Source organism: Mercenaria mercenaria, chromosome 1, assembly GCF_021730395.1.
Source record: "Mercenaria mercenaria strain notata chromosome 1, MADL_Memer_1, whole genome shotgun sequence".
Classification (NCBI taxonomy): domain Eukaryota; kingdom Metazoa; phylum Mollusca; class Bivalvia; order Venerida; family Veneridae; genus Mercenaria; species Mercenaria mercenaria.
This window is the reverse complement of record NC_069361.1, coordinates 18299198-18323458: the sequence shown is the minus strand read 5'-3', so window position 1 is coordinate 18323458 and position 24261 is coordinate 18299198. Positions and strand designations below refer to the sequence as shown.

At 36.9% G+C, this 24261-nt stretch overlaps 1 protein-coding gene across 1 annotated transcript in view; it reads left to right on the top strand.

Annotated features, from left to right (window-relative positions):
- The window catches only part of LOC123524194 (protocadherin Fat 4-like), a 63653-nt gene that overhangs the window by 27695 nt on the left and 11697 nt on the right, over window positions 1–24261 (top strand). The window contains 13 exon segments of the mRNA XM_053517995.1: window positions 605–751; window positions 1170–1326; window positions 2146–2366; window positions 3406–3672; window positions 16154–16324; window positions 16593–16907; window positions 19116–19265; window positions 19476–19727; window positions 19894–20067; window positions 20824–20987; window positions 21161–21395; window positions 21825–21938; window positions 24050–24124. Of these exon segments, the coding sequence (XP_053373970.1) occupies window positions 605–751; window positions 1170–1326; window positions 2146–2366; window positions 3406–3672; window positions 16154–16324; window positions 16593–16907; window positions 19116–19265; window positions 19476–19727; window positions 19894–20067; window positions 20824–20987; window positions 21161–21395; window positions 21825–21938; window positions 24050–24124 (2442 nt within the window).

Below are 24261 nucleotides of genomic sequence, written 5' to 3'. Positions count from 1 at the left end.
GACCTTCCGTAAGCCAGCTGGATAGCTTCCTCACATGAAGAATTCAACGCTCCGAGTAAGGCTCGAACCCACATCGATGAGGCGTCATTGTATATAGGATGGGAAAAATATTGCATATGTGTTAAGTACATGATGATAAGATATTTAACCTAAATAACAATATAACCGGTCACTTTGGCTCAGTGGTTAAGGCGTCCATCTCGGGATCGGGAGGTCGAAGGTTCGAGTCCAGTGGAGAGCGTTTGTCCAGGGGATGTTTGTCATTACACTTGTTCCGAAAAGGCCGGTTCGTGAGCCTCGAGCTAGTTATATGAATGGTTACCGGCTTTTATCTGCCTGGCATAGTGGAAGGAGTAGGGAGGTAATTGGTTCGCACACTAAAGGTGTCTCATAAGCCAAATTGGCTGGCCCTTTCAATATGGTTGACACCATAATAAAACAGACCTTTACCTTTACCTTTTTACAGCCTTCTAGTATATTGATAGTATCAAGTAACTATGTTAATGTATGTAGAGGATGCGATAGGTTTGTGTAACTTGTAATTTAATCAATACATATCCCACCTCGCGTCAAAGTATCTGTATGTTAACAATTTGTCTTTTAGATTCCTGAAACTGTTATGGCGGGATATGAAATTGGACATATTGTAGTAAAGGACCAAGACAACATCAACAGTAAACAGAAACAAGAATTTAACTTCATGATACCAAATACAGAGTCATTGTTAAGGATAGAAGACAACTTGCTGTTGGTAAAATAAAAAAAAATATTTGTTTTTATTTGGTTTGTTATAAAACTGTTAAATTGAATGCTTACATCCCAGCTAAATGTCTGTAAGTATTTGTCTGTATAAGTTTCAAGTAAGGATGAGCGCTTGCATAAAACCATCGACCTTCGGGAAGCTGCAATATTGACGTCTCGTCCTGCATTCCAGGAATTTTCCAGTAACAGGTACAGAAAGTTACTTCAGATATTGAAACTTGACCACAGTCCTAAATATTGTTTTAGTTAAGGCTTACTGATCGAAACAATATTATGAGGATTATTAGTAAACAAGTCGGAAGATCAATATTTAGTTTTATGATACCAAATCTTGAATTTAGTAACCATCATTTCTGTACAGATTTTTTGTGAAGGTTTTTTAAACTGTTCTTTTTATATTTTTTGAGGTTGCGTCACCAGAATTTGATTATGAGACCAAAAAGGAATATGAAGAAGTGATCGTTGTAAGTGACAGTGGGACACCAGTCATGTCTTCAACTTTTACCGTCTCTTTAGAAGTAACAGATATAAATGAGGCACCAACCAAATTGGAATTTTATGGGAGTAAGTTTTTTTTTTCAGTTTAAAGCGCAATTATACATATTGTAAAATGACTGAATTAGCGAATACCCAGGATGGGCATATTGCTGTTGTAAAGCGAAGACAAATGCCTGTTTATAAGAGTTTGTTTCTTTTTAAAGATGATTTGTTTTTGTGTCTGAATTCTTTGTGGAGTATACAAACGCTGATGGACTATTGATGAAATGCTAAAGATTTGATATTTTTATATTGCTAAGTTTGAATTTTGCGTTATAGATGCCATTACTGGAAATATTTCTTGGTAAAGTTTAAAGATACGCATGCGTGTGTTTAATAATTCGCAAACAGCCAATTGCGCAGTAGTGTAATTTTCTCTCTCCGGAACAAAGTCTGTATCATGCAACAATGTTTTAGTTATATTTAAACTTCCTAAATCCGACTTGCAGACAGGCTTATTATATTCCATTCAATTTAAATTTAACAGTTGACATGCTACTTTACTTTTCTGGAGTGTTCTTTTCCAAGCCATAATTTCTTCGATACTTCTCCGATTTTAAAATATTTTGATATCAAAATGACGGCATTCTCGTTAGGTTTAAAATGGCCTATTACAATTCAAGAAATGATTTTGCTCTCCTGTTAAAATTCAAATCAGTCTACAATGTGTTTTCAAAATACGTAAATATATGAACGGTTTTGTAAATGTGTACCTACAGGCAATCACTTATTTGGCATATAGTAAATAGTAACAATGAAAACGTTCTTTTAGCTAATAAGTTCGTTGAACACAATTAAAACTGACTTGACAATTTAGATTATGAAATTATTGATTATTGATTAAAGGATACAACGTGCTTGAGAGTGCAGAAGTAGGTGAAATCGTAGGAACACTTTTCGCCCGAGATCCAGACGAGGGACAATCTCTTGAATTTATTGTGCTGGGAACGAATCTACTTTCAACTGATGGTACAAATGTAGTTGTTAATGGACCTTTAGATTATGAGACTCTGAAAGAGGTTCAATTTACTGCAGCTGTTACAGACAATGGCTTACCACCTTTAACGGTAAGATATATACTTTAACTATGTACACACTTTTAAGTATTAAATGAGAAAGCATAACAGTTCATACAACACATTAATGTCTACTGTAATTACATTATAAATTTAAACTTCGAGACAATATCGCAAGAAAAAATGAATTTGTAAGAAACGCATAATTACAAAGGTAAGCTTCAGTCTGATATCATTTCTTACGCACCAGACTATCGTTTCAGGTGAAAGAATTTTGTTTCGCTTTATTTACTCTAGAATTTGTAAAATACGGTGTGTAAGAAAAATAATCTACCACTGGATGTACATGCAGATGGAAGTATTCGGCTTAAGGTGACAGTTTTGTCCGTAACTTGAGATACCGATTATCATATTGCTTTAATCGCATTTACAAATGATAAGGTCTTTTCTGATGTTGTACTAAGACAGTCATTACCCTTTCAATTTGCTAAATTCTTAAATAAAATAGCAAAGGTATTTCCAATACTGTATCCAAAAAAGAAAGAAAAAAAAACGTCTATGAAATAAGCCTTTATGGCGTTCTTTAGTTGTGATTAAATTAAAATCACATTTTATTAACAGTTAATATTACTCTTCAATCGTTAAGCTGACTGTTAATCTGTTAATTTTTGGTTCTCTGCTGCGTTCTGTACAACTTGGAACAGAAATTCATTCATTAAATCATAATTCGAGCTGAAGTTTGTGCGAAAAAAGTGAAAACATATAACAATAAACTGGTTAAATTCATCTCATATATTTATACCAGACTTGACAGTAAAAAGGTTTCGAACAAATAAAAAGTGATCATATTACATGAGTTTTAGGTTCAGTGGGACAGTAACAAGTGGTGTTATTTGTCAATAGCGTACCTTTTTATAGAGGTTTGCAACCAAAGAAATGAGGAAGAACGTTTCCTTTTTTTAAGGATATTGACTTAATAATTAGGTGATCTTAATTTTATGGGTAGTCGTAATGCAGGGTTCTACTGAATATGTACATCACAAAATACTTATTACGAACAAACGTAATGCTGCGTTGTTCATATTTTTAGTTGAAAAAGAACTTTACATTGTCAGTCACTGATGTAAACGAAGTGCCGACAGATATATTAGTCGTTAACAATAATGGCATGAAAATACCTGAAGACAGTCCAACTGACGAACCGGTTGTACAGCTGAAAGCTTTCGATGAAGACCTGATAGAAAGAGTACAAGCCAAAATCGTATATGGAATGGAATTCTTTAAGCTTGTGTCACCCGATTTAAACTGTTTAACGGCAAGTACTGGACATTCAATTTTAGTTATAAATTGTGTAAAAGTATGTCGTTCTACCTTTAGAGAAAGTAAAATTTGTGCACTACAAACATGGAAAGTAAGACAAACATTGGCATATATTTCAACATATTGGTATTAGTAAGTCTGCAGTATTGTACAAATGTTAGCTGTATTGTGTGAAAACATTGTATTTTGTACGAAATATTAAATATTTATAAAATCTTGCTCAGAAATATAACGCAGATGGTGATTGTAGGTATTCTTTCGCTGAACAGTAGTGGAAACTCCCCGTTTTGGAAATCAATAACTTGGATTTCCCTACTTCTTAAACGGGAAATTTTATACTATTGCTTCTCGTTCGTAAAGTAAAATCATAGTTTTTGTGACCGTCCGTTGTCGTGCGGTGTCCGTCGTGCGTCAACATTTCCCTTGTTAACACTCTAAAGGCCACAGTTGTAATCCAATCTTTATGAATCTTGGTCAGAATGTTTGTCTTGATGATCTCTAGGTCAGTTTTGAAACTGGGTAATGTGGGGTCAAAAACTAGGTCAGTAGGCCAGATCAAAGGAAAACCTTGTTAACACTCTAGTCTCCACAGTTAAAACTGAAACTCATTGGAATCGGTCAGAACGTTTATCTTGGTGGTCTTTAGGTCGAGTTTAAATCTGGGTCATGCGGAGTAAAAAACTAGGTCACGTAGTCAAAACAAAGGAAAAGTTTGTTAACACTCTGGAGGCTACATTTATGACTCTATCTTCATGACACACTGTCAGAATGTTTGTCTTGATAATTGCTAGGCCAAGTTTGAAAGTGGGTCTTGTGGAGTAAAAAACGAGGTCACCCGCTCAAATCAAAGGAAAAGATTGTTGACACTCTAAAGGCCACATTAATGATCCTGTCTTCATGAAACTTGGTAGGAATGTTTGTCTTGATGACCTTTAAGTAAAGTTGGAAACTGCGTTGTCTGGGATAAATAAGTATGTCACCCGGTCAAATAAAAGGAAAACATTGTTAACACTCCAGAGGTCTGATTTATGTCTATAACTTCATGAAACTTGGTCAGAATGTTTGTCTTGATGATCTTTTGCCAAGTTCGAATCTGAGTTTTGTGGGGTCTAAAACTAGGTCACCAGGATCGATCACGATCAAAGGAAAATCTTGTTAATACTCTAGAGATCAGATTTTGGCTATCTTGGCCCTCTTGTTTACTTGTTCCACTCAAAAGGACCGGTGCATAAGAATATGCATGGTATCATTTAAAGAAATAAAGCATTGTAAAGTTGAGAATTATATCTAAATTCTGTCGTTCAGTTTTTTTAAATATCCTGATGAAATTTTTATTCAACATTGAAATTACTTAATTTCAAAATGTCCCAAATTGGAATCTTATATAGATTTGTACTGAATTGCTTGTCTTTCTTAGAGTACTTCCGTTACACAAATAATACTTACAAAACCCTTTTTAACATTACCCTGCTTGGTGATTGCTAAACCAAAATGCTATTTGTTTAAATGTTGAGTTCTGCTCAACCCGGGGCTAGAGGGCATGGACGGTAGCATGCATTTCCACTACCGTCCATGAACAGGCGGCTCAATCAAACCGAGCCTGCAACATTTTCGTTTCCATATCACAGCTCGCAGAGCAACTGTTCTCACAGTATTACACATCTTAAACCACTTCCCTGCTAAATTTCTACTTGTCCTTCTTTCAATTTGGACAGTGCTATCAACTGATAAAAAGGTGCTAACCAAAAATCTACTAATTGAATAGCGAACGGTGAAGATCTTGATCAGACTGAACAGATGTGCAGGCTGATCAAGATTTACACTTGTCGCAAAAGCAGACTCAATCGTGTCCAGCATGATAAGCGTTAAAAGTTTCATCTATGTTTAAGTGCATTTTAGATACATTTTTGAGAGCCTGCAAAAATATGAGAATAGCACCTGGCGTTTATGCTATTGTGAAATGTTGTCGTTTTTTTCTCTTTGTATCTTTACTTAATTTTTCTTAACAATGTCACGGCTAATACAGTGAAAATCTAATTGTTAGCAGTTTAATTACTTTATGATAACAATGTCACGGCTAATACAGTGAAAATCTAATTATTAGCAGTTTAATTACTTCATGAAAATGAAGCCCGCCCGCTTAGCTCAGTAGGTATCGCGTTTGGTCTACGGATCGCGGGGTCGTGAGTTCGATCCTCGGGCTGGGCGTATATTCTTCGTGACTATTTGATAAACGACATTGTGTCTGAAATCATTAGTTCTCCACCTCTGATACATGTGGGGAAGTTGGCAGTTACTTGCGGAGAACAGGTTTGTACTGGTACAGAATCCAGGAACACTGGTTAGGTTAACTGCCCGCCGTTACATGACTGAAATACTGTTGAAAAACGGCGTTAAACCCAAAACAAACAAACAAACAAACTTTATAATAATGGTATTAATAAAGCACGGTTACTTAATAAATCCTATTAAAATTAGTATTGCATTCAGGAAGAATGATGAGTTTTAAGCCATTTTAGTAAAAGCGCAATATACGCATCGATAAATAGATTGCACTTATTAAAGTCATTCGCTAACGTTTTTAGCTCACCTGAGCCAAAGGCTCAGGGTGAGCTATTGTGATCACCCACTGTTCGGCGTCCGTCGTCCGTAAAATTTTACTTCAAACGACATCTCCTCATAAACCGCTAGGCCAATTTCATCAAAACTTCACAGGAATGTTCCTTGGGTGAAGCTCTACAACTTTTTTTATAAGAATTGAATTCCATGCAGAACTCTGGTTGCCATGGCAACCGAAAGGAAAAACTTTAAAAATCTTATTCTCAGAAACCAGAAGCATAGAGCTTAGATATTTGGTGTGAAGCATTGCCTAGTGGACCTCTACCAAGTTTGTTCAAATCATGACCCCGGGGTCAAAACTGACTCCGCCCCAGGGGTCATATGATTTTACATAGGAAAATCTTAAAAAATCTCCTTCTCAAAAACCAGATGCCCTAGAGCTTAGATATTTGACATGTAGCATTTCCTAGTGAACCTCTACTATAATTGTTCAAATCATGACCTCGGGGTCAAAATTGACCCCGCCCTAGGGGTCACTTGATTTTACCTAGATTTCGATAGGAAAATCTTCATTAAAAAAAAAAATAAACCAGAAGGCCTAGAGCTTAGATATTTGACATGTAGCATTGCCTAGTAGACCTCTACAAATTTTTTTCAAGTCATGACCCTCGGGATCAAAATTGACCCCGCCCCAGGGGTCACTTGATTTTACATAGAAAAATCTTCAAAAATTTTCTAAAAATAAACCAGAAGGCCTAGAGCTTAGATATTTGACTTGTAGCACTGCCTAGTGAACTTCTACAAAATTTGTTCAAATCATGACCCCCAGGGGTCACTTGATTTTACATAGGAAAATCTTCAAAAAAATTCTAAAAATAAACCAGAAGGCCTAGAGCTTAGATATTTGACATGTAGCATTGCCTAGTAGACTTCTACAAAATTTGTTCAAATCATGACCCCCTGGGTCAAAATTGACCCCGCCCCAGGGGTCACTTGATTTTACATAGGAAAATCTTCAAAAAGTTTCTAAAAATAAACCAGAAGGCCTAGAGCTTAGATATTTGACGTGTAGCATTGCCTAGTAGACTTCTACAAATTTGTTTAAATCATGACCCCCGGGTCAAAATTGACCCCGCCCCAGGGGTCACTTGATTTTACATAGGAAAACATTCAAAAATTTTCTAAAAATAAACCAGAAGGCCTAGAGCTTAAATATTTGACATGTAGCATTGCCTAGTAGACTTCTACAAAAAAATTCAAATCATGACCCCCGGGATCAAATTGACCCCGCCCCATGGGGTTACTTGATTGTACATAGAAAAATCTTCAAAATTTTCTAAAAATAAACCAGAAGGCCTAGATCTTAGATATTTGATATGTAGCATTGCCTAGTGGGCCTCTACAAAATTTGTTCAAATCTTGACCCCCAGGGTCAAATTGACCCATCCCGAGGGGTTACTTGAAATCGTCATAAATTTGCTAAAAATAAACCAGAAGGCCTAGATCTTAGATATTTGATATGTAACATTGCCTAGTAGACTTCTACAAACTTTATTCAAATCATGAGTAGAAAGCCTGAGCACATCAGTTTTGAAGGAATGGATAAATGAACTTTTTCCTATTGCCTGTGGGATTTCTATTTTGTAATTTTTCGATGTCCGAGTTACGTTGTTCACTAGACTATAAGTATTTGATGATTTTCACAATAGAAAATGTAAGTCAGCAGCTTTGATGCATAGGCCCAGGTCATTTGCCCATGATGTGACATGTTTTTGACATTTATGAAATAATATTTAAGAGACTTTAATATTTTATAAAAGATGTATCCACAACTTTGGACAAAATCCCCTTTCATAAAATTTAATAGCAACAGTATCCAAGGGAGATACTTTTCTTAAAAATGTGGTCAAAGCATTGACAAATCAGCGGTGTTATATTGTCTGTTTTATAATAAGAATGCTTTTTTAGAAAAGAAATACGTAAATGCGTATTTTGAGCTTTTACAAAATTAATGTGATGTGGTTGTTTATTTTATGACTAAGAGAAGCAAGAAAACGGAACACAGATAAAAACGTTACCAAATTTAATGATTGATTATGTACGATATTTATAACATTCGCACCAAATAAATAACAGTATGAATATGCACGTACGACGATATATTTATTGATAGATGGCAGAAATGGCCGCGATGAAAATTACACTAGGAGCTGTGTGATAACCCAAGTTGTACCAATACCGGCCAGCTGCGGGACGAGCAAGCAAGCGCATGTTGTTTGATTATTATCTACTTAGAATTGCCGAACTTATCGTGCAACTAGGAGTTACGCTACGTAGTTATGGGCAAAACCTAGTTCACGTACGCTAACATGGTCAGTAAAATACACGCAACCGACCTAGCGGTTGACTAATAATCACAGAGAGCACGTGCACAACCCAGCAGTATACGCAACTAAACCGACCTAGCGGTTCACAAAACTAAACCGACCTAGCAGTTCACAAAACTAAACCGACCTAGCGGTTTATATCAGCACTTGAAAAACGGACCACACGGAGCACGTGCACACTATATGTACCGTAAACGGACCAAGCGTTTACGTCATTATAACATTAATCCGATCTATGTTATGGCAAAAACTGATATTTTAGTCAAAATTTTTAATGTAAATGGCGGCTTCCAACCACCAATGGAGCTGCGACCTTAGTCGTCCAAAGTGAAGTATCGATCCGCAATTTACCTAACTTTAGCTAGAATAAAGCTTTTTAAATATTATTAAAAAGTACTGAATAAAATTCGTAAACAGAGGTTACCAACAACCAAAGGAGCTGTGCACCTGGCCGCCCAGAATGAAGTATTGAACCTCAATTTACATTAAAGCATTTATATTTGAAATACGCATGCTCGCCGATCCCGCAGCCGGAGATCCCTTACATCGCGACTTATTGTATTATTTAGCCAAGTTACTTGTAATAGAAAAACACAATATCTTAATAATCAGAAACGAATACAACATATTAAAAAGTTATTCGTAGATATTACAGGCTACCTAACCCGTTCAAACACTGTCTATAATGTTCACTGGCTCATGGCGTAACCTAGAGTTGCCGTATGGCCTGTCATCCAATGTCACATAATTATATTTAAATGAATGCACTCATTACGGTAATACAAAATCTCTGATATAGAAATAACTTGTCCCAACACACAATATGAATAAAGTCACATCGTTAAATAAAAACAAAAGCAATGTTGCAGGTTTCCCAAACCTGACTTAACTGTCTCTGAAACTTCCATTCCTGGCATATAATGTTCTGTCTAAGCGCAACTAGTAAGAGCCTTGCGCAGCTTCCGGCTGTGACTGGTGAAACCCGAGGTGAATCTGTACGGAGCATATCTTGTCTATACTATTAAACACAGTTCTGGCAATAGTTAACGACTGCCACTAAAGTTATTATTTGTCGTAAATTTATTGAAGTTCATTCAGTATGGAAACTACTCTGTCCAAACCAGCGTACTCTGTAAATTCCCATTGATACATTGCGTTGTTTGAAATGTGTTGTGCAGAGTTAATTCTGTGTAGCCAAGCATACTAAAGTTATTATTTGACGTAATATAAAAGTTAATTCTGCGTGGAAACTACTCCATTGAAACCAGCGTACTCCGTAAATAGCAGCTAAACACTGTTCATTGATACATTGGCGTTCCATGTCGCCGGTTGTTTGAAATGTGTTGAGCGGAGTTAATGCTGTGTAGCCAAGCATACAGTCTATTCATGAGTCTATTATTGGTTTCTAGGTGAGCATCGTACGTGCATAGCTGTTCCCATAATATAGTTCCATATGGATAACAAGGTGAAATCTGCAAGCATACAAAATTCCAACAGCAGTACTTTGTCCAGATACAACAGTGACATATAAATTAGTTAACTTTAACAAAACTTCAAACAAGTGTTTTAACCACTTCAAACAAACGTTTTACAAGTAATAATAACCAGACTCATTAACAATAACATTATATGGTCTCTATATTGCAAAATTACTCTTTCTCTATGCTCGTTTACATAAACTAAACATTTATACAATCTGAAGGGTGTGGTGGGTGGGCTTATTTAAATTGCAGCGATGTGTACTGCACGAAGACGTTCACCGGAAAGACCGAATATCTGCGTATGGCCTTGCATGAATGAATCCGAACGAGCTTATCACGTGACCGCGCCACCTAGTGACCATAACCATAGCAACATACGACGCTTCCATCGCAAAAATAAATTATATTATTTTTAATTGAAAATAATATGTATTATTTTATGACTAAGAGAAGCAAGAAAACGGAACACAGATAAAAACGTTACCAAATTTAATGATTGATTATGTACGATATTTATAACATTCGCACCAAATAAATAACAGTATGAATATGCACGTACGACGATATATTTATTGATAGATGGCAGAAATGGCCGCGATGAAAATTACACTAGGAGCTGTGTGATAACCCAAGTTGTACCAATACCGGCCAGCTGCGGGACGAGCAAGCAAGCGCATGTTGTTTGATTATTATCTACTTAGAATTGCCGAATTATCGTGCAACTAGGAGTTACGCTACGTAGTTATGGGCAAAACCTAGTTCACGTACGCTAACATGGTCAGTAAAATACACGCAACCGACTAGCGGTTGACTAATAATCACAGAGAGCACGTGCACAACCCAGCAGTATACGCAACTAAACCGACCTAGCGGTTCACAAAACTAAACCGACCTAGCAGTTCACAAAACTAAACCGACCTAGCGGTTTATATCAGCACTTGAAAAACGGACCACACGGAGCACGTGCACACTATATGTACCGTAAACGGACCAAGCGTTTACGTCATTATAACATTAATCCGATCTATGTTATGGCAAAAACTGATATTTTAGTCAAAATTTTTAATGTAAATGGCGGCTTCCAACCACCAATGGAGCTGCGACCTTAGTCGTCCAAAGTGAAGTATCGATCCGCAATTTACCTCATAATGATTGAAACGTATGCGCATGCCCGCCCGTCCCGCAAAAATAGAATTTTCCGCCACAATAAATTTAATTAAATTTATTTCCCCAAAATTCTACAGATACATTTAACCCGTTTGATAGATCTATACTGTAACCCTTTATATTTATGAAGGCATTTGTAACAAAACGACTACTTAAAGGTACTTTAACATTGAATCCCGGATGGAATCGAGATAAAATTCCAATCCAACGTCCGACAAATGAACCCCGTCCTGGCGAAAAAAACCCGGGGTTTTGATGTCTATATCCACACATAATGTATCTGATCGGGTATGCAACTGTACCTGTTGTCTACCCCAACGGTTAATACGTTTTCGTTTAGACTCAATTCTAGAAATTTCAGAGTCCGGAACTCCCCATGATAGACGTTGTAAAATGTCAATCCATATAATGACGCTATCCGGCATGGCTTCACGTAAGTACCGTAGTTCGCGTTTGATTGTATTTCTTAACCTTGTTAGGGACATGGACACTAAATCATTACCACCAAGGTGGATGAATAAAAGATCCGGGCTCTTCATAAGTAGCACATTGCACTGGATTGAATGGCGGAAATCATTCCACGACATACCCTTATTCCCACCAACCTATGATCTTCTGACTTGGTGCTTTTAAGTTCTGTTTCTTTGTCTCTTTTGCACGGACGCCGGCCCAGAATGGAATGGAATCCCCTAATATCCAGATATCTGTGAAAATAATATAAACACTGAACTAGATTGATTACCTGATATAAACTTTATAGCTATCAGAGGACCAACGACCCATAGCTTTAATGTCAGAAGGCGCTAATCCCATCACGACAGGTCCGATGCCCTACCTATCCGAAAACTATGTGACCTGAACTTATTATGTGCTAGCCCAGCCTTAGAGACACATTTTAATAAAAGCGCTGTAAATTGATACCTAGTAACAAATTTACCATTGGCATGACAAAATAAAGGTCCGTCTGCCTTTGGTCTTATTTCCAAGAACTCGCGCATGGCTTTGACCGGACATAGCATAGAATCGCGTTCCTCGGGAATCTGAAGAATGGTAGGCACGCCACGCTGATTAGTTTTGTGTTTGAGTAATCTAACGGATATGTAGTGGTCGTGTACAGTTATGTCTTCAAACTTTAGGCAATCAAACGACCCTACAGCGGAGGAAATCACAAGTTCGCTCACCCTAAATAGACCAAAATATGCTAGGACCCAAATGGCAGTGAATAGTTTCGTTTCGTACAGACTAAAGGTTATCCTGGGGAGTTCCGGAATTAAAATAGCTAAAACCCGTTTTGTTATAGGTGCTCTCAAATCTACCGATTTCCTCATACGGCTGTACCCTTCTAAAAGCTTCGCAATTACAAAATTTCCCGTAAAGTCAGCCCACCCATTAGCTTTATGGAACTAAGTTATGCCGGCAATGTACGTTTTAATCGTTTTTGATGCCAAACCTAGCTCAAAACAGTGAGTTATAAATAAAATCACCTGTTGCGAATTGGTGGGCCAACAAGACTCTAATTTGTAGGACATCCTAAAAGTATGGAACGCACTGAGAGCTGTATCATATGTCCGTAATGTATTCAAGGCAATGCTGCCTTGCATTAAATACTTTGCTGTGGCTCGAAGATGGTCCAGAGATGCTGGGGCACAAGGGCAGGATACCTGTCGGCTTCCGGAGCTAATTTCCTGAATCTGGCGTCCTGGAAACGAGACAGAGCATCGCAGATAGAGTTATGTACGCCTGACACATGACTGGCCCTCAACAAGATGTTAAGTTTCAAGCATTTCAAGGTCAAGGCCCTGAGTACACACATTACCCTTTCAGACTTAGAAGTCAGTGAATTCAAAATGCAAACGACGGCCTCATTATCACAATTAAATTTTATTTTTTTGTTCTCTAATTTATGGCCCCAAATGACTACTGCCACCAGAATGGGAAATAACTCTAAAACTGTTATGTCATCCGTAATGTGTTGATTTCTCCAAGACTAGGGCCACTTTGCTTGGCACCAATGACCTTGAAAAAAGCTGCCAAAACCTAACCCAGGACCTCCGGCACTGTCCGTAAACAATTGCACGTCATCATTCGATAGCCAAAATCTATCGTGAAAAACCGAGACGCCGTTGTGATTTTTAAAAAATGACAACCACATTTCTAAATCTAATCTGATACCCTGTCCGACTCTCAGGTGCTGGTATGGTTTTGACAAACCACAGGTAGCGTTAATCAATCGTCGGCAGAAAGGTCTGCCGGCGACAATAGCTCGGCAACAAAAATTGAGCGACCCTATAATAGATTGCATTTCTTTCAGCGTGGCCTTCTTTTTGCTAAGAAGTTCCTGGATTTTTTGCACCACCTCTTCAATTTTTTGAGACGGGATACGCACCTGCATTTTTATAGAGTCAAGTTCGAGACCTAGAAACACAATTATTTCGGAAGGTCCCTCGGTTTTTTCCTCTGCTAACGGAACACTTAACTCTTCCATACATTCTGTGAAAGTGACCATCAATGCTTTGCATAAAGAAAATGTCTTATCCCCACCCAGAAAGTCATCAAGATAATGTATGAGCTGTCCTGACGTCATTTTGCTTTTAACCACAAATTCCAAAAATGTTGAAAATTGTTCAAATGTATTACAACTGACGGCTGCACCAAACGGCAGAGCCTTGTCGACAAAATATTGACCTTGAAACTTTAAACCCAGCAATTCAAAATCTTTACTTCTGATAGGTAATAAACGAAATGCATTTTTTAGATCCATTTTGAAGAGTTTGCAGTTTTTACCTAAAACCTGGATCATATTTACTGCTTCATCAAAATCGGTGTATTTCACCGAACAAAATTTCCTATCTATAAAATCATTGACCGATTCACCTTCGGGAAAGGACAGGTGATGAATTAACCTGAAATCTCCCGGATTTTTTTTAGGTACAAGCCCGACAGGTGAAACTATAAGATTTTGAAAGGGTTTTTCAAAGAAGGGACCGGCCATTCTACCGGCTGTAATTTCTTTCTTTATTTTTCTCGTACGATACCTGGATTTTGCAACGCCGATCTGAGATTTTTACATTCTCGAGCTCTACGGGGCCCTGAATAATGCATACTGAAACCCGATAAAAAACCATTTAACAGAGAGGATGAATGCTTGTGTTTATACAATGATATATATCTACATAAAGCCAGAATGTTAATTGGTGTAGTTGCTAAATTAATGACATCTAGATTTTGCGGGACAGACATAGATTTACTGTCGACTGTTTGCATTTCTGTAGAGGTTCGAACCCCTATAGGCACCACGGCCTCGGCCTCTGAAGTTAAAGCTGCCTCGGGAGTTGTATTGAAACTGACTTTTCCTCGGGTACGAAGAGTTACTAGTCTGAAACAACGTTTTTTCGGTGCGCGGTTTTGTATAACAGTTTACCGCTGAATGTGAGGCGCCACACTCCGAGCATGCATGAGTAAATTTACATTCAGGCCATAAGCATCGGCCTTCATTGAACTGACGGCATAATCTACGACTTCGCGCCACGGGCGTCCGTTCGGGCATAGGACTAGGACGCAATTGGACGCAACGCCACCACAAGTCGTTGTTTATCATAGCCCAAGACGAGGGCTGTAATGCTTGCCTGAGACGAAACTGTTCGTCGTATTCCCGCCAGGAGTAGCCGCCTTGTTTGGCCGCGCATTCACGGATAATCCACATATAATGCAAAATTTCGTAAGTTTTGTTTACATGTGACGAAAGGTAAATAGACGCAAATATCAAGAACGCGTCCGACCATTTTTCAATACAACTAACCTTTTCTTTGCATTGTTTTGATTGTGTTTCAAGTGTGCCGTTATCAGACAGTTGCAAAAGTCCACCGTTAGGCCGACAATAATCTGCCAATTCTACAGCGCCCTTTAGTAAAAGTGCAAGGTTAACATACTCGCCTCTAGCTATTTGTTGTTTTATAGCTGCTGGCACGTGTGCCGCTATGTCATCGTACGACAAACGTGTAATTTCCGGACTAGCAGGAGCACGTGCAGCAGCGTCAGAACCACAAAGGTTGCCTAGAGACTGAATATAGGGAGGAATAATTTCGTCCCGACTATCCGAAATATGTGACTCGTTACTTAAAGGTTCGATACCCTGCGTACTGTCGGAAAGGTTTATTTGAGCTCCTGCACTAGATCGAGTTTCTTGTTCATCTACATTTACAGACTCGTTACATGTACGATTCGCTCTGGACCTAGTGTTTGGACGCAAGGCATTTTCATTTACGTTGCCACCACACCCCTCGGGCAAGATACCCGCTGCCGTAATAATTTCTTCAGAATTTATAACAGAACCTGAACGTAAATTACCTGGATCTGGTTGTGTAAGCCTAGTTTCTTGCCCATCATCGTTCCTTCGTTGAGAAGTGGCCTTCCTTTTAACCCCTCTTCCTCTGCCAGGCATTGCAGCTTAAAGATAGTCAGATGCAACTCGATATTTACTTATTTAAATTGCAGCGATGTGTACTGCACGAAGACGTTCACCGGAAAGACCGAATATCTGCGTATGGCCTTGCATGAATGAATCCGAACGAGCTTATCACGTGACCGCGCCACCTAGTGACCATAACCATAGCAACATACGACGCTTCCATCGCAAAAATAAATTATATTATTTTTAATTGAAAATAATATGTATTATTAAGTAACATATGATGTTTATTTCATTGACATTTTTGTGTGACATTAAATATATATCTGTGTAAAGACTATCCAGATATGTACGATAAGAGACGTTGTAGATATTGGTAAACAACCAAGAATGGTCACAGTGTTAGATTAGTCAAGTGTTAAAATTTAAAAGATATTTTATTTGATAGTATGCACAGGACCGTTTAAACATGCAGCTATTAAATTCCAAAGACCAATGTTTGAAATTATTTTATAGGTAAATTACACTGGCTCAGTTTGCGTAACTAGTCTCTATTTGCAAAAGCCGTTAGATTTTGAATCAGGTCCAAGAACGATTGATGTTTCTCTGAAAATTCAAGACAAAGGTGGCTTAACATTGCAACGGACATTTTCCTTCTCTGTGACAGACGTTAAGGAACCGCCAAAAGTAAGTAAACTAAACTAAGAGAGATGACATTGATGAAATATGCTGCAACCATAAACGTTCATCTATTATGAAATGAAAAACATAAGAAATATTTGTATTGAATAATTTGATAATGTTCATTTGTTCATTTCGAGAATGGGTAAATTTTGTTGTGGACAACAATATGATAACAGTTGAATAATAATACAATACTTTCGATTTATAATATTGTCTCTTTGAAATGTAATGATCTTTGTTAATACCAAGTTTATTTTTTCATTCCTAAAAGGATATTATCCTCGACACTGATGCTGTATTTGTACCAGAAAACACCCCAAATTTCGCGATAGGTAGACTTTCCACTGTCGACGATGACAGACAAGGACATACATACGTTGTTGTTTCACACTGGGAAACATTCTCAATTGTGTGGTACAAACTGATCGCACGATTAGCACTAGATTTTGAGGAACAAGATACTTATATAGTTACTGTCAGATCACAGGACAATGATCCCAATCCCAAATATCTGCTGAAAGACTTTACAATACTGGTTGGTGATATAAATGAAAAGCCTTCCAAAATAGAATTGGTACCTGCAGAGGTGAGCGCAACATTAAGATTTATTTTATTCTATGTGTATTTTGGCATATTTCTGCATCCACTTAAGCAGATGGTTTTCGCGAAAATTTGTATACCTTTCGTGAAAATTCAAAAAACTTTCACGAAAAGAAACTCTTGTTCTAAATGAAATAAAAATCACGAGTGTGCCAATTACTGCATACGATAATAAATAAACGATTTAGATATTTTTGCAAAACTATGCTTGTTTTCGTGAAAAATGGATTACTAGTAACTTAAAAAAGTTTTTTTTTCTGCATACGATAATTTTGAAAATATTATGAAAAACTTTTAACCTTACAAGAAAAAAAAAACAAAAAAACATCGCGAAAAATTCAGACTTTACGCAAAATTCATCTGCTAATTGTATGCAGAAATATGTTAATAAAACGTTTGTTTTCACGAAAATAAAATGTTTTCGCGAAACTTTCTATAATCATGTAAGCAGAAGCTGTTTTTATAAAAATAATTTTCAGAATCTGTCTTCTGACTTTGGAACATGGTGAGAGAAAGAGTGAGGCTAAGTGCACACCATAGACCGGTTTAAGCTCTCCAATGGAGATTTGCCACTAACCATTTCAAGGCGTTGTTCCACTGCGTTCTTTTATTTAATTGTTTAGTCCTCATGTGTTTGTTTTGTCTTTGTCTTGATGTGTGTTTGTTTGTGTGTGCTGTTGTGATGGTATTTCATAAACAAGCGCAGTCAAACTGAATCTGATATAATATTGCTTGGTTGCAATCTATGCTTCCAAAGTATTTTGCAAAATTTTATTAGTCTCCAATGCAGCACAAAAGATGCTTCTAATGACTTATTCGAGTGACAATTATTAAATAGAGGATATTACATGAGTGTCTTTTTATATTGAATTTATTAAATGGGTTTGATAAAATGATAATATGCGAGGTTCTGCCGAGCGTTTTATCAATTTTATTCAACGAGTTTAATAAATTCCAAGTGGAAAGTCACAAATATAATATTCTTTTTATCACATGTCAGCTTTTCCTGTCGAAACATTAAAATATTCTACTTTCTTTTACTATATAAACAAGTCGATTTGACCAACGTCTCCTATATTATAAACGACGTCGACGTCAAAGCTTTATTACACTAGTGTATTATCATTTTTATTTAATGCCTTTATTACACTCCCGCGACGTCAAACATAAAATATTTTTTTTTTTAAATTGCTTTAAACAATGAATCAAACTATGCTGCGAGAAAAAAATGCAATATGAGATATTTGCAATATAGTTTTCTGTGTCTGTTTTAAGCGGTGTGTAAAACAAATATAGCAGCCGGAAATATTTAGATTTTTACGCTGGTTATTCCAAAGTAGAGCATAAACATATAGACAAATAGTCATTTTGATTCTGAACAGACAAGTGTGATATCATTGCCCTTCTGATATATATACGATTTTATTACTTTAAGCCTCCCCCCCCCCCAACACTTATTTTAGCCCGCCCGCATAGCTCAATAGGGAGAGCGCAGATCTACGGATCTCGGGGTCGTGAGTTCGAGCCATGGCCGAGGCGTATGTTCTCCGTGGCGATTTGATAAAAGACATTATGTCTGAAATCATTCTTCCTCCACCTCTGATTCATGTGGGGAAGTTGGCAGTTACTTGCTGAGAACAGGTTTGTACTGGTACAGAATCCAGGAACACTGGCTAGGTTAACTCCTCGCCGTTACATAACTGAAATGCTGTTAAAAAACGGCGTTAAACCCAAAACAAACAAACAAACTAAGACTTTATACATATACGAATGAAATGTAGTTCCCAAGTAAGCGGCAGTTATATTCAACGTTTTTGTAAAACGCAGAATTTTTGGCATTAAAACATCATATCCAATAGGATGGAACTATACACGTTCCTTAATTTTGTGTAGCCAGCAACTGTCTATACAAACAGTGCAATATGGAAGGGTATACATAATATATGTTTGGACAAAATAAACACACCATTACCGTTTATTCAAGTTACAGTCATGTACCCGTAAGAAAACTGAACTTGACTGATTCCCAGATGATATCATAATCCCGCATATTATAAACGTACTTAAGCTGGTCCTTAAGTTGGAAAGCAGTCCTTGAAATGTTTTTGATTCAGAATTTATCAAATGATATGAATGTATATACTAAACTTATATTTCTTATTAAAATAACAAAATTTGTGTCTGTTTCCTTAAGATTACAAAGACAGCAAGCGTTGGAGATGTGGTGGCACAGATTTATGTTACTGATCCTGATAATATTGGAAGGCCTGATTTTCAGAATCATTTATGTGAAATATTTCCTGATGACTACTTAGGTGTTGATAACACATCTTTGGTGCTTCGGGTATGTTATAAACTTATAGACTTCTGAGGGTTTTGACTTTCAAATAAAATATTAGTTTTTGTCATCAACAAATCTCTCAATCGTAAATCCTATTGAATCAGAGCTTAGATTTGTTCTTTATTTGTTTCTTTAACTGCATACAAGAAGAAGACTTTTATAAAAATCAGTAAATGTTGCAGCGGTTAGATATTGCATACTTTTCAATTTAAGTTGCAAGTCCCGATACCAGAAGATATTTGGAATATCCCAGTGACGATCAGATGTACCGATACAGGAGTACCGGCTCTCTCAGCAGCTTTTGATTTCAGTATTATGGTTGTAGAAAACGTGAATGTGCCTAAAGAAATTCAGCTGTTGGGCCCGTCTGGAAGTAAAGACGTGTCTGTCGATGAAAACACAGCAGATGTCGTTGTTGGAAGTTTATCTATCCTTAATATGTTGACAAAACAAACCTTACAACATGTTAGTACATTTTATTATTATATTCATTTCATAATCTAGTATCTAAACTGTTTATAAAACGTTCAAGCATAATATTTATACAGTTAGTACAATTTCTTTTTACCGTATTCTATACCATTTTAAAACGAGCACTGTTATTTTTATCATTTTCTTTTCTTTCTTCCAGGAAGCTGAGTTCAGTTTGTCTAAAAATTCTCAAGACATGTTTGCAATAAGTGCAGATACATTACGTCTGATGAAACCGCTGAATTTTGAGACCCTACCGGTTGTTGTTGCTGAGATTTTCTACAATGTCACAGACGCATCTGGTGACAGCTTTGACCTTGCTAAACATTTTGCTGTAAGTGCTATAATTATATCTAGTAATTTATGCTGTCAAAGGTTTACGTAAATATGGATATCTGCGTTTTTACTGCAACAATGTTTGTTTATCTTTGCAGTATTTTGTATCAACAGCGGCATGACATATTCATACAAATTTTATATACATTTGTTTTTATTTATTTGATCGAGCATTAACAAAATTAAGTGATAACGTATTATGGTGGTAGTTTGACGTTTTAAAGTATCTTTGAATTTGTGAGATTACATGGATCGGTGTGTATCTTTAACTCTTACCTATATTTCTACAATGGACTAGTCCATCTTTCAATTTGGGCAGTACCATTAACTGTAAAAAGGGGGTGCTAACAAAGAAGATACTGACTGAATGGCGAACAGTGCAGATCAGTGCGGGTGTACAGGCTGATCATGATCTGCACTGGTCGCTAAAGCTAAATCAATTGTGTCCAGCATAGTAACTAAAATTATAAGTTAGGACACACTTGCATGCCATCTGTAATTTATATTGATACTCTAAATTCCAAATTCCCTTATTAGATGATGTGCTAGAAAATATCTTGTTCTGTCCAACAATATCTTTCAGCTTCCTTTATCGAACAACACCTCTTTAATGAAAAGTATCTGTATCTTTCTGTAGACACATAGAAAAATTGTATGCTATATACTGCACCAGATTATTTAATGGAACTTAGGCTCAGATAACCTGTTCTAAAATTTAAGATTGAGGCTACTCAATGTTTTGTCAATTTTTCAGATAAAGGTGAAAGATGTTAATGAACCTCCAATTCATGTTGATATAAACGGAAATAGATCAGTTACTGAGAACACTGAGCAGGGAACAGTTATTGGCTACTTAAAAACCTATGATTCTGAGCAATATCAGAATTACACGTATACCTTACTAGGTGTCAGTTATGGGTGAGTGTTGTTCGAGATAATTACCTTATATCCCGCTCATGACATGTTTAAATAATTTAAGTAGAAGCAACTCAAGAAATTTTTTATTAATTATTTTTGTATGTCGCGTAATGAATTAAAAAAATATAATGATGAGTAATACACGGCAATAGTGTGCGGACCTATTTTTACAGGCTAGACGCAACAGACGCTGATGTAGAAATGCTGAATGCTTTTGCTATTGAAGATGACGTGTTGAAAGTAGGGAAAGATGTCCAGTTTATAAATTACGAAAAACATAGTATAATTACTCTCCTCGTAAACTCCAGGGATTCTGGAGAACCTCCGTATAACGTATCTGATATTGTTAGACTTTTAGTAGAGGATGCCAATGATCCACCGACAGATATTATGCTGTCAAATTTTGAGGTTAGCAAATATTGTTTTGTGTCATCTAGATATCTACCTGCTTTGTTTCGATTAATCTAACTGTATTGTTGTCACATTAGTTTTGAATGGTTGTTAGTTTCCTTCTTTCTGAATTTTCCAGAAATGGCAAATATATACACTTGACCAACCGCTTACACAACATTGCGATACAATCAGTTATCCAAACAGAAACCAAAAAGAATAAACACTGATTGAATGAGAACTATGTAGGCTGTATTACCATTTCCTTCAAATGTTTCGGTTACAATGAGCGCAGTTTAGGAATTTAAATCATAAAAATTTCGAAACAAATATATTCATTGTAGGTTTGGGTTTTTTAATGATTATATCAATAACATTTTACACTCAATTAATATAGTACTCATTATTCTAATTTAAGTTATAAGTTTCTAATTTGATTAACACCAGATTCCAGAAAATAGTCCGATTGACACAGTTATTGGAACATTTTCCGTAGTTGACGAAGATGGAGATCGGCAGCAAAAATGTGAGATACTCAATCTTATAGATGTTCCATTCAAGGTAATCTTTTCTTTAGTATAGGGGCAACATTCACGGTAATCTCCGTGAAGTAATGTTTTCCATTTGAGATAACCATTCCATCAAAGGTAATCTTTAACAAAGTTTATGTGTTCCATTTAGCTGTAAAGTCCGGAGTTAAAGGTCTTCTATTTAAAGTGCCCATTAACCATCTCGGTAGCCTAGTGGTAGAGCGCCCGCTTCGTGTGCGGGAGGTCATTGGTTCGTTCCCAGGCAGTGTTAGACCAAAAACGTGAAAATGGTACTAGTAGCTGCCACGTTTAAGACGATACTAATAGGACTGGTCAGACCAGTTTCAGTAAATTGTGACTGTGTGTGGTATCATGTCACGTGTCTACGGCGCGATATTCAAGTGATGATGTTTATGTTGGTAAGTTATAGGTCATATGACGACTTTCCAGCTTTGGTGGTGGAGGAAAACCACAGGTCCGCCCCTCCGTACATTTTTTTCATCAAGGGTGGGCACATGGGTAGAGCCACTGACCTTCCGTAAGCCTAGGTAGGTAGGCTTCCTTACATGAAGAATTCAAACACGCATCGAACCCACATCGGTGAGGGACAAGTGATTCGAAATCAGTGGTCTTAACCACTCGGCCACGGAGCCCCCCACCAGTGATGCAGCACAATATAGACACTGCAACAAGTAGACACCGTCGTTTATATGACTGAAAATTTGTTGAAAAATGACGTTAACCCGAACAAACACTTTAAGTCCCGAAGCCTCTCCACGCCACACCTGGAGTCTGGACATACCCATCTTCTCCGTCTTGACTGATTGTTCGCCAATCTTTTTTAGTATTTTAAAACAAACTGAGCAAAGGTGGATGTCATAGATCCTGGCTTATTACAATTTCAGTATGTTAACAAATGCACTTTTAGCATAAATTTTTTATATTTCAAGAAAGAAAAGTGTGAAAGTGTTTAATTAATACTCGGGACTTTTCTTTGCGCTGGAAGCCCGTTCTGTATTGCGCATGTCCAGGGTAATAAAATTAATAAGTATAGAGTTTCATAGTAAACAATCATTGTGCAGTAATTCTCCAGCTCAATGAAGTTGAAAGCGTGTCAGTTCTGGTATGCGGCTCCGTCTACCTAAGGAGATATAAAGCAGGAATCTATTCGCACGTAAGTGATCCACAAAGGAAAAAAAAACACTAAAGTGATTGATTTTTAAAAGTTATTGATTTCTCGCCGAAACCCGAATGTCATTTGTCAGGTCCGATGTCATTTGATCAATGATTTACAGACACTTCGATTGATATTAAGGATTGGAAGTTAGGTGCTAATTAAAATGCTGAATCAACTATTGTTTCGAAGTGCCGATTTCTCATTATCCAGAATGATAAAATGTGCATATTTAAACATGTTGCAGTTGTAACAAAACATTCTCTATGTTCTCCACTTTTGATCAGTTTGTTTGAAGATGCTAATGGCTACTGGATAACAGCTGACAGGGACGGGGGAGAGGTAGGGGAGGAGGTCTTGACCCAAATATCTGCGATCTGTTCAAAGTAGTATTTCCGAACAATTAAAATGTTATTTTCTGGCCAGAAGATCAAACTAACAGAATCCACCCTGAAGAACAAATGTTCCAATTACGTTTACCTTTTTGAAGTTAAGATGTATTTTTTTAAATACTGAACATATCTCCATTTTTAAATTCTTTTTATATGTTCTTTTTGAAACTTTGATTTGCATTGATTGAACTTCATTACATTGTTTGTATATACTGTATTATTGTTATCATTGCTGTTACTGGGTCACAATGCCGTTGTCACATTGACAAAACATAGGTCATATGACAACTTTTCCACCTTTCCAATGTGGAGGAAGACCCTGATTGACCCTCCGAGCATTACTTCATCACTTGTAGGCACTTGGGTAGAACCTCTGGCTACCTTAACCCAGTTGGATGGCTCTCTTACTTGAAGAACTCTACACACCAAGCGAGATTTCGAACTCACCTCAATGAGGGGCAAGTGATTTAAAGTCAGCGACCTTAACCGCTCAGCAACGTAGGCCCCTATACTGTAAGGTAACAGAATGTTTCCTCATATATTTTCATCAAAGATGTCCACATGCTAATATTTCAGGTACATGACCTTTATAAGTTGGCGGTTGCACAGAACAGCCTTGATTTTGAGTCTCAGATGAGTTACAATGTAAAGGTAGATATTTCCCTGTCTAAAACCTAACGCAATAATACTTTTTAACACACGTTGAAGTAAATAAGTATCTGTTGTGTTTAAGTTGGTAACTGTCTATTTAACCTGTACCAACATAATTTGCCATTATCACTAATGAT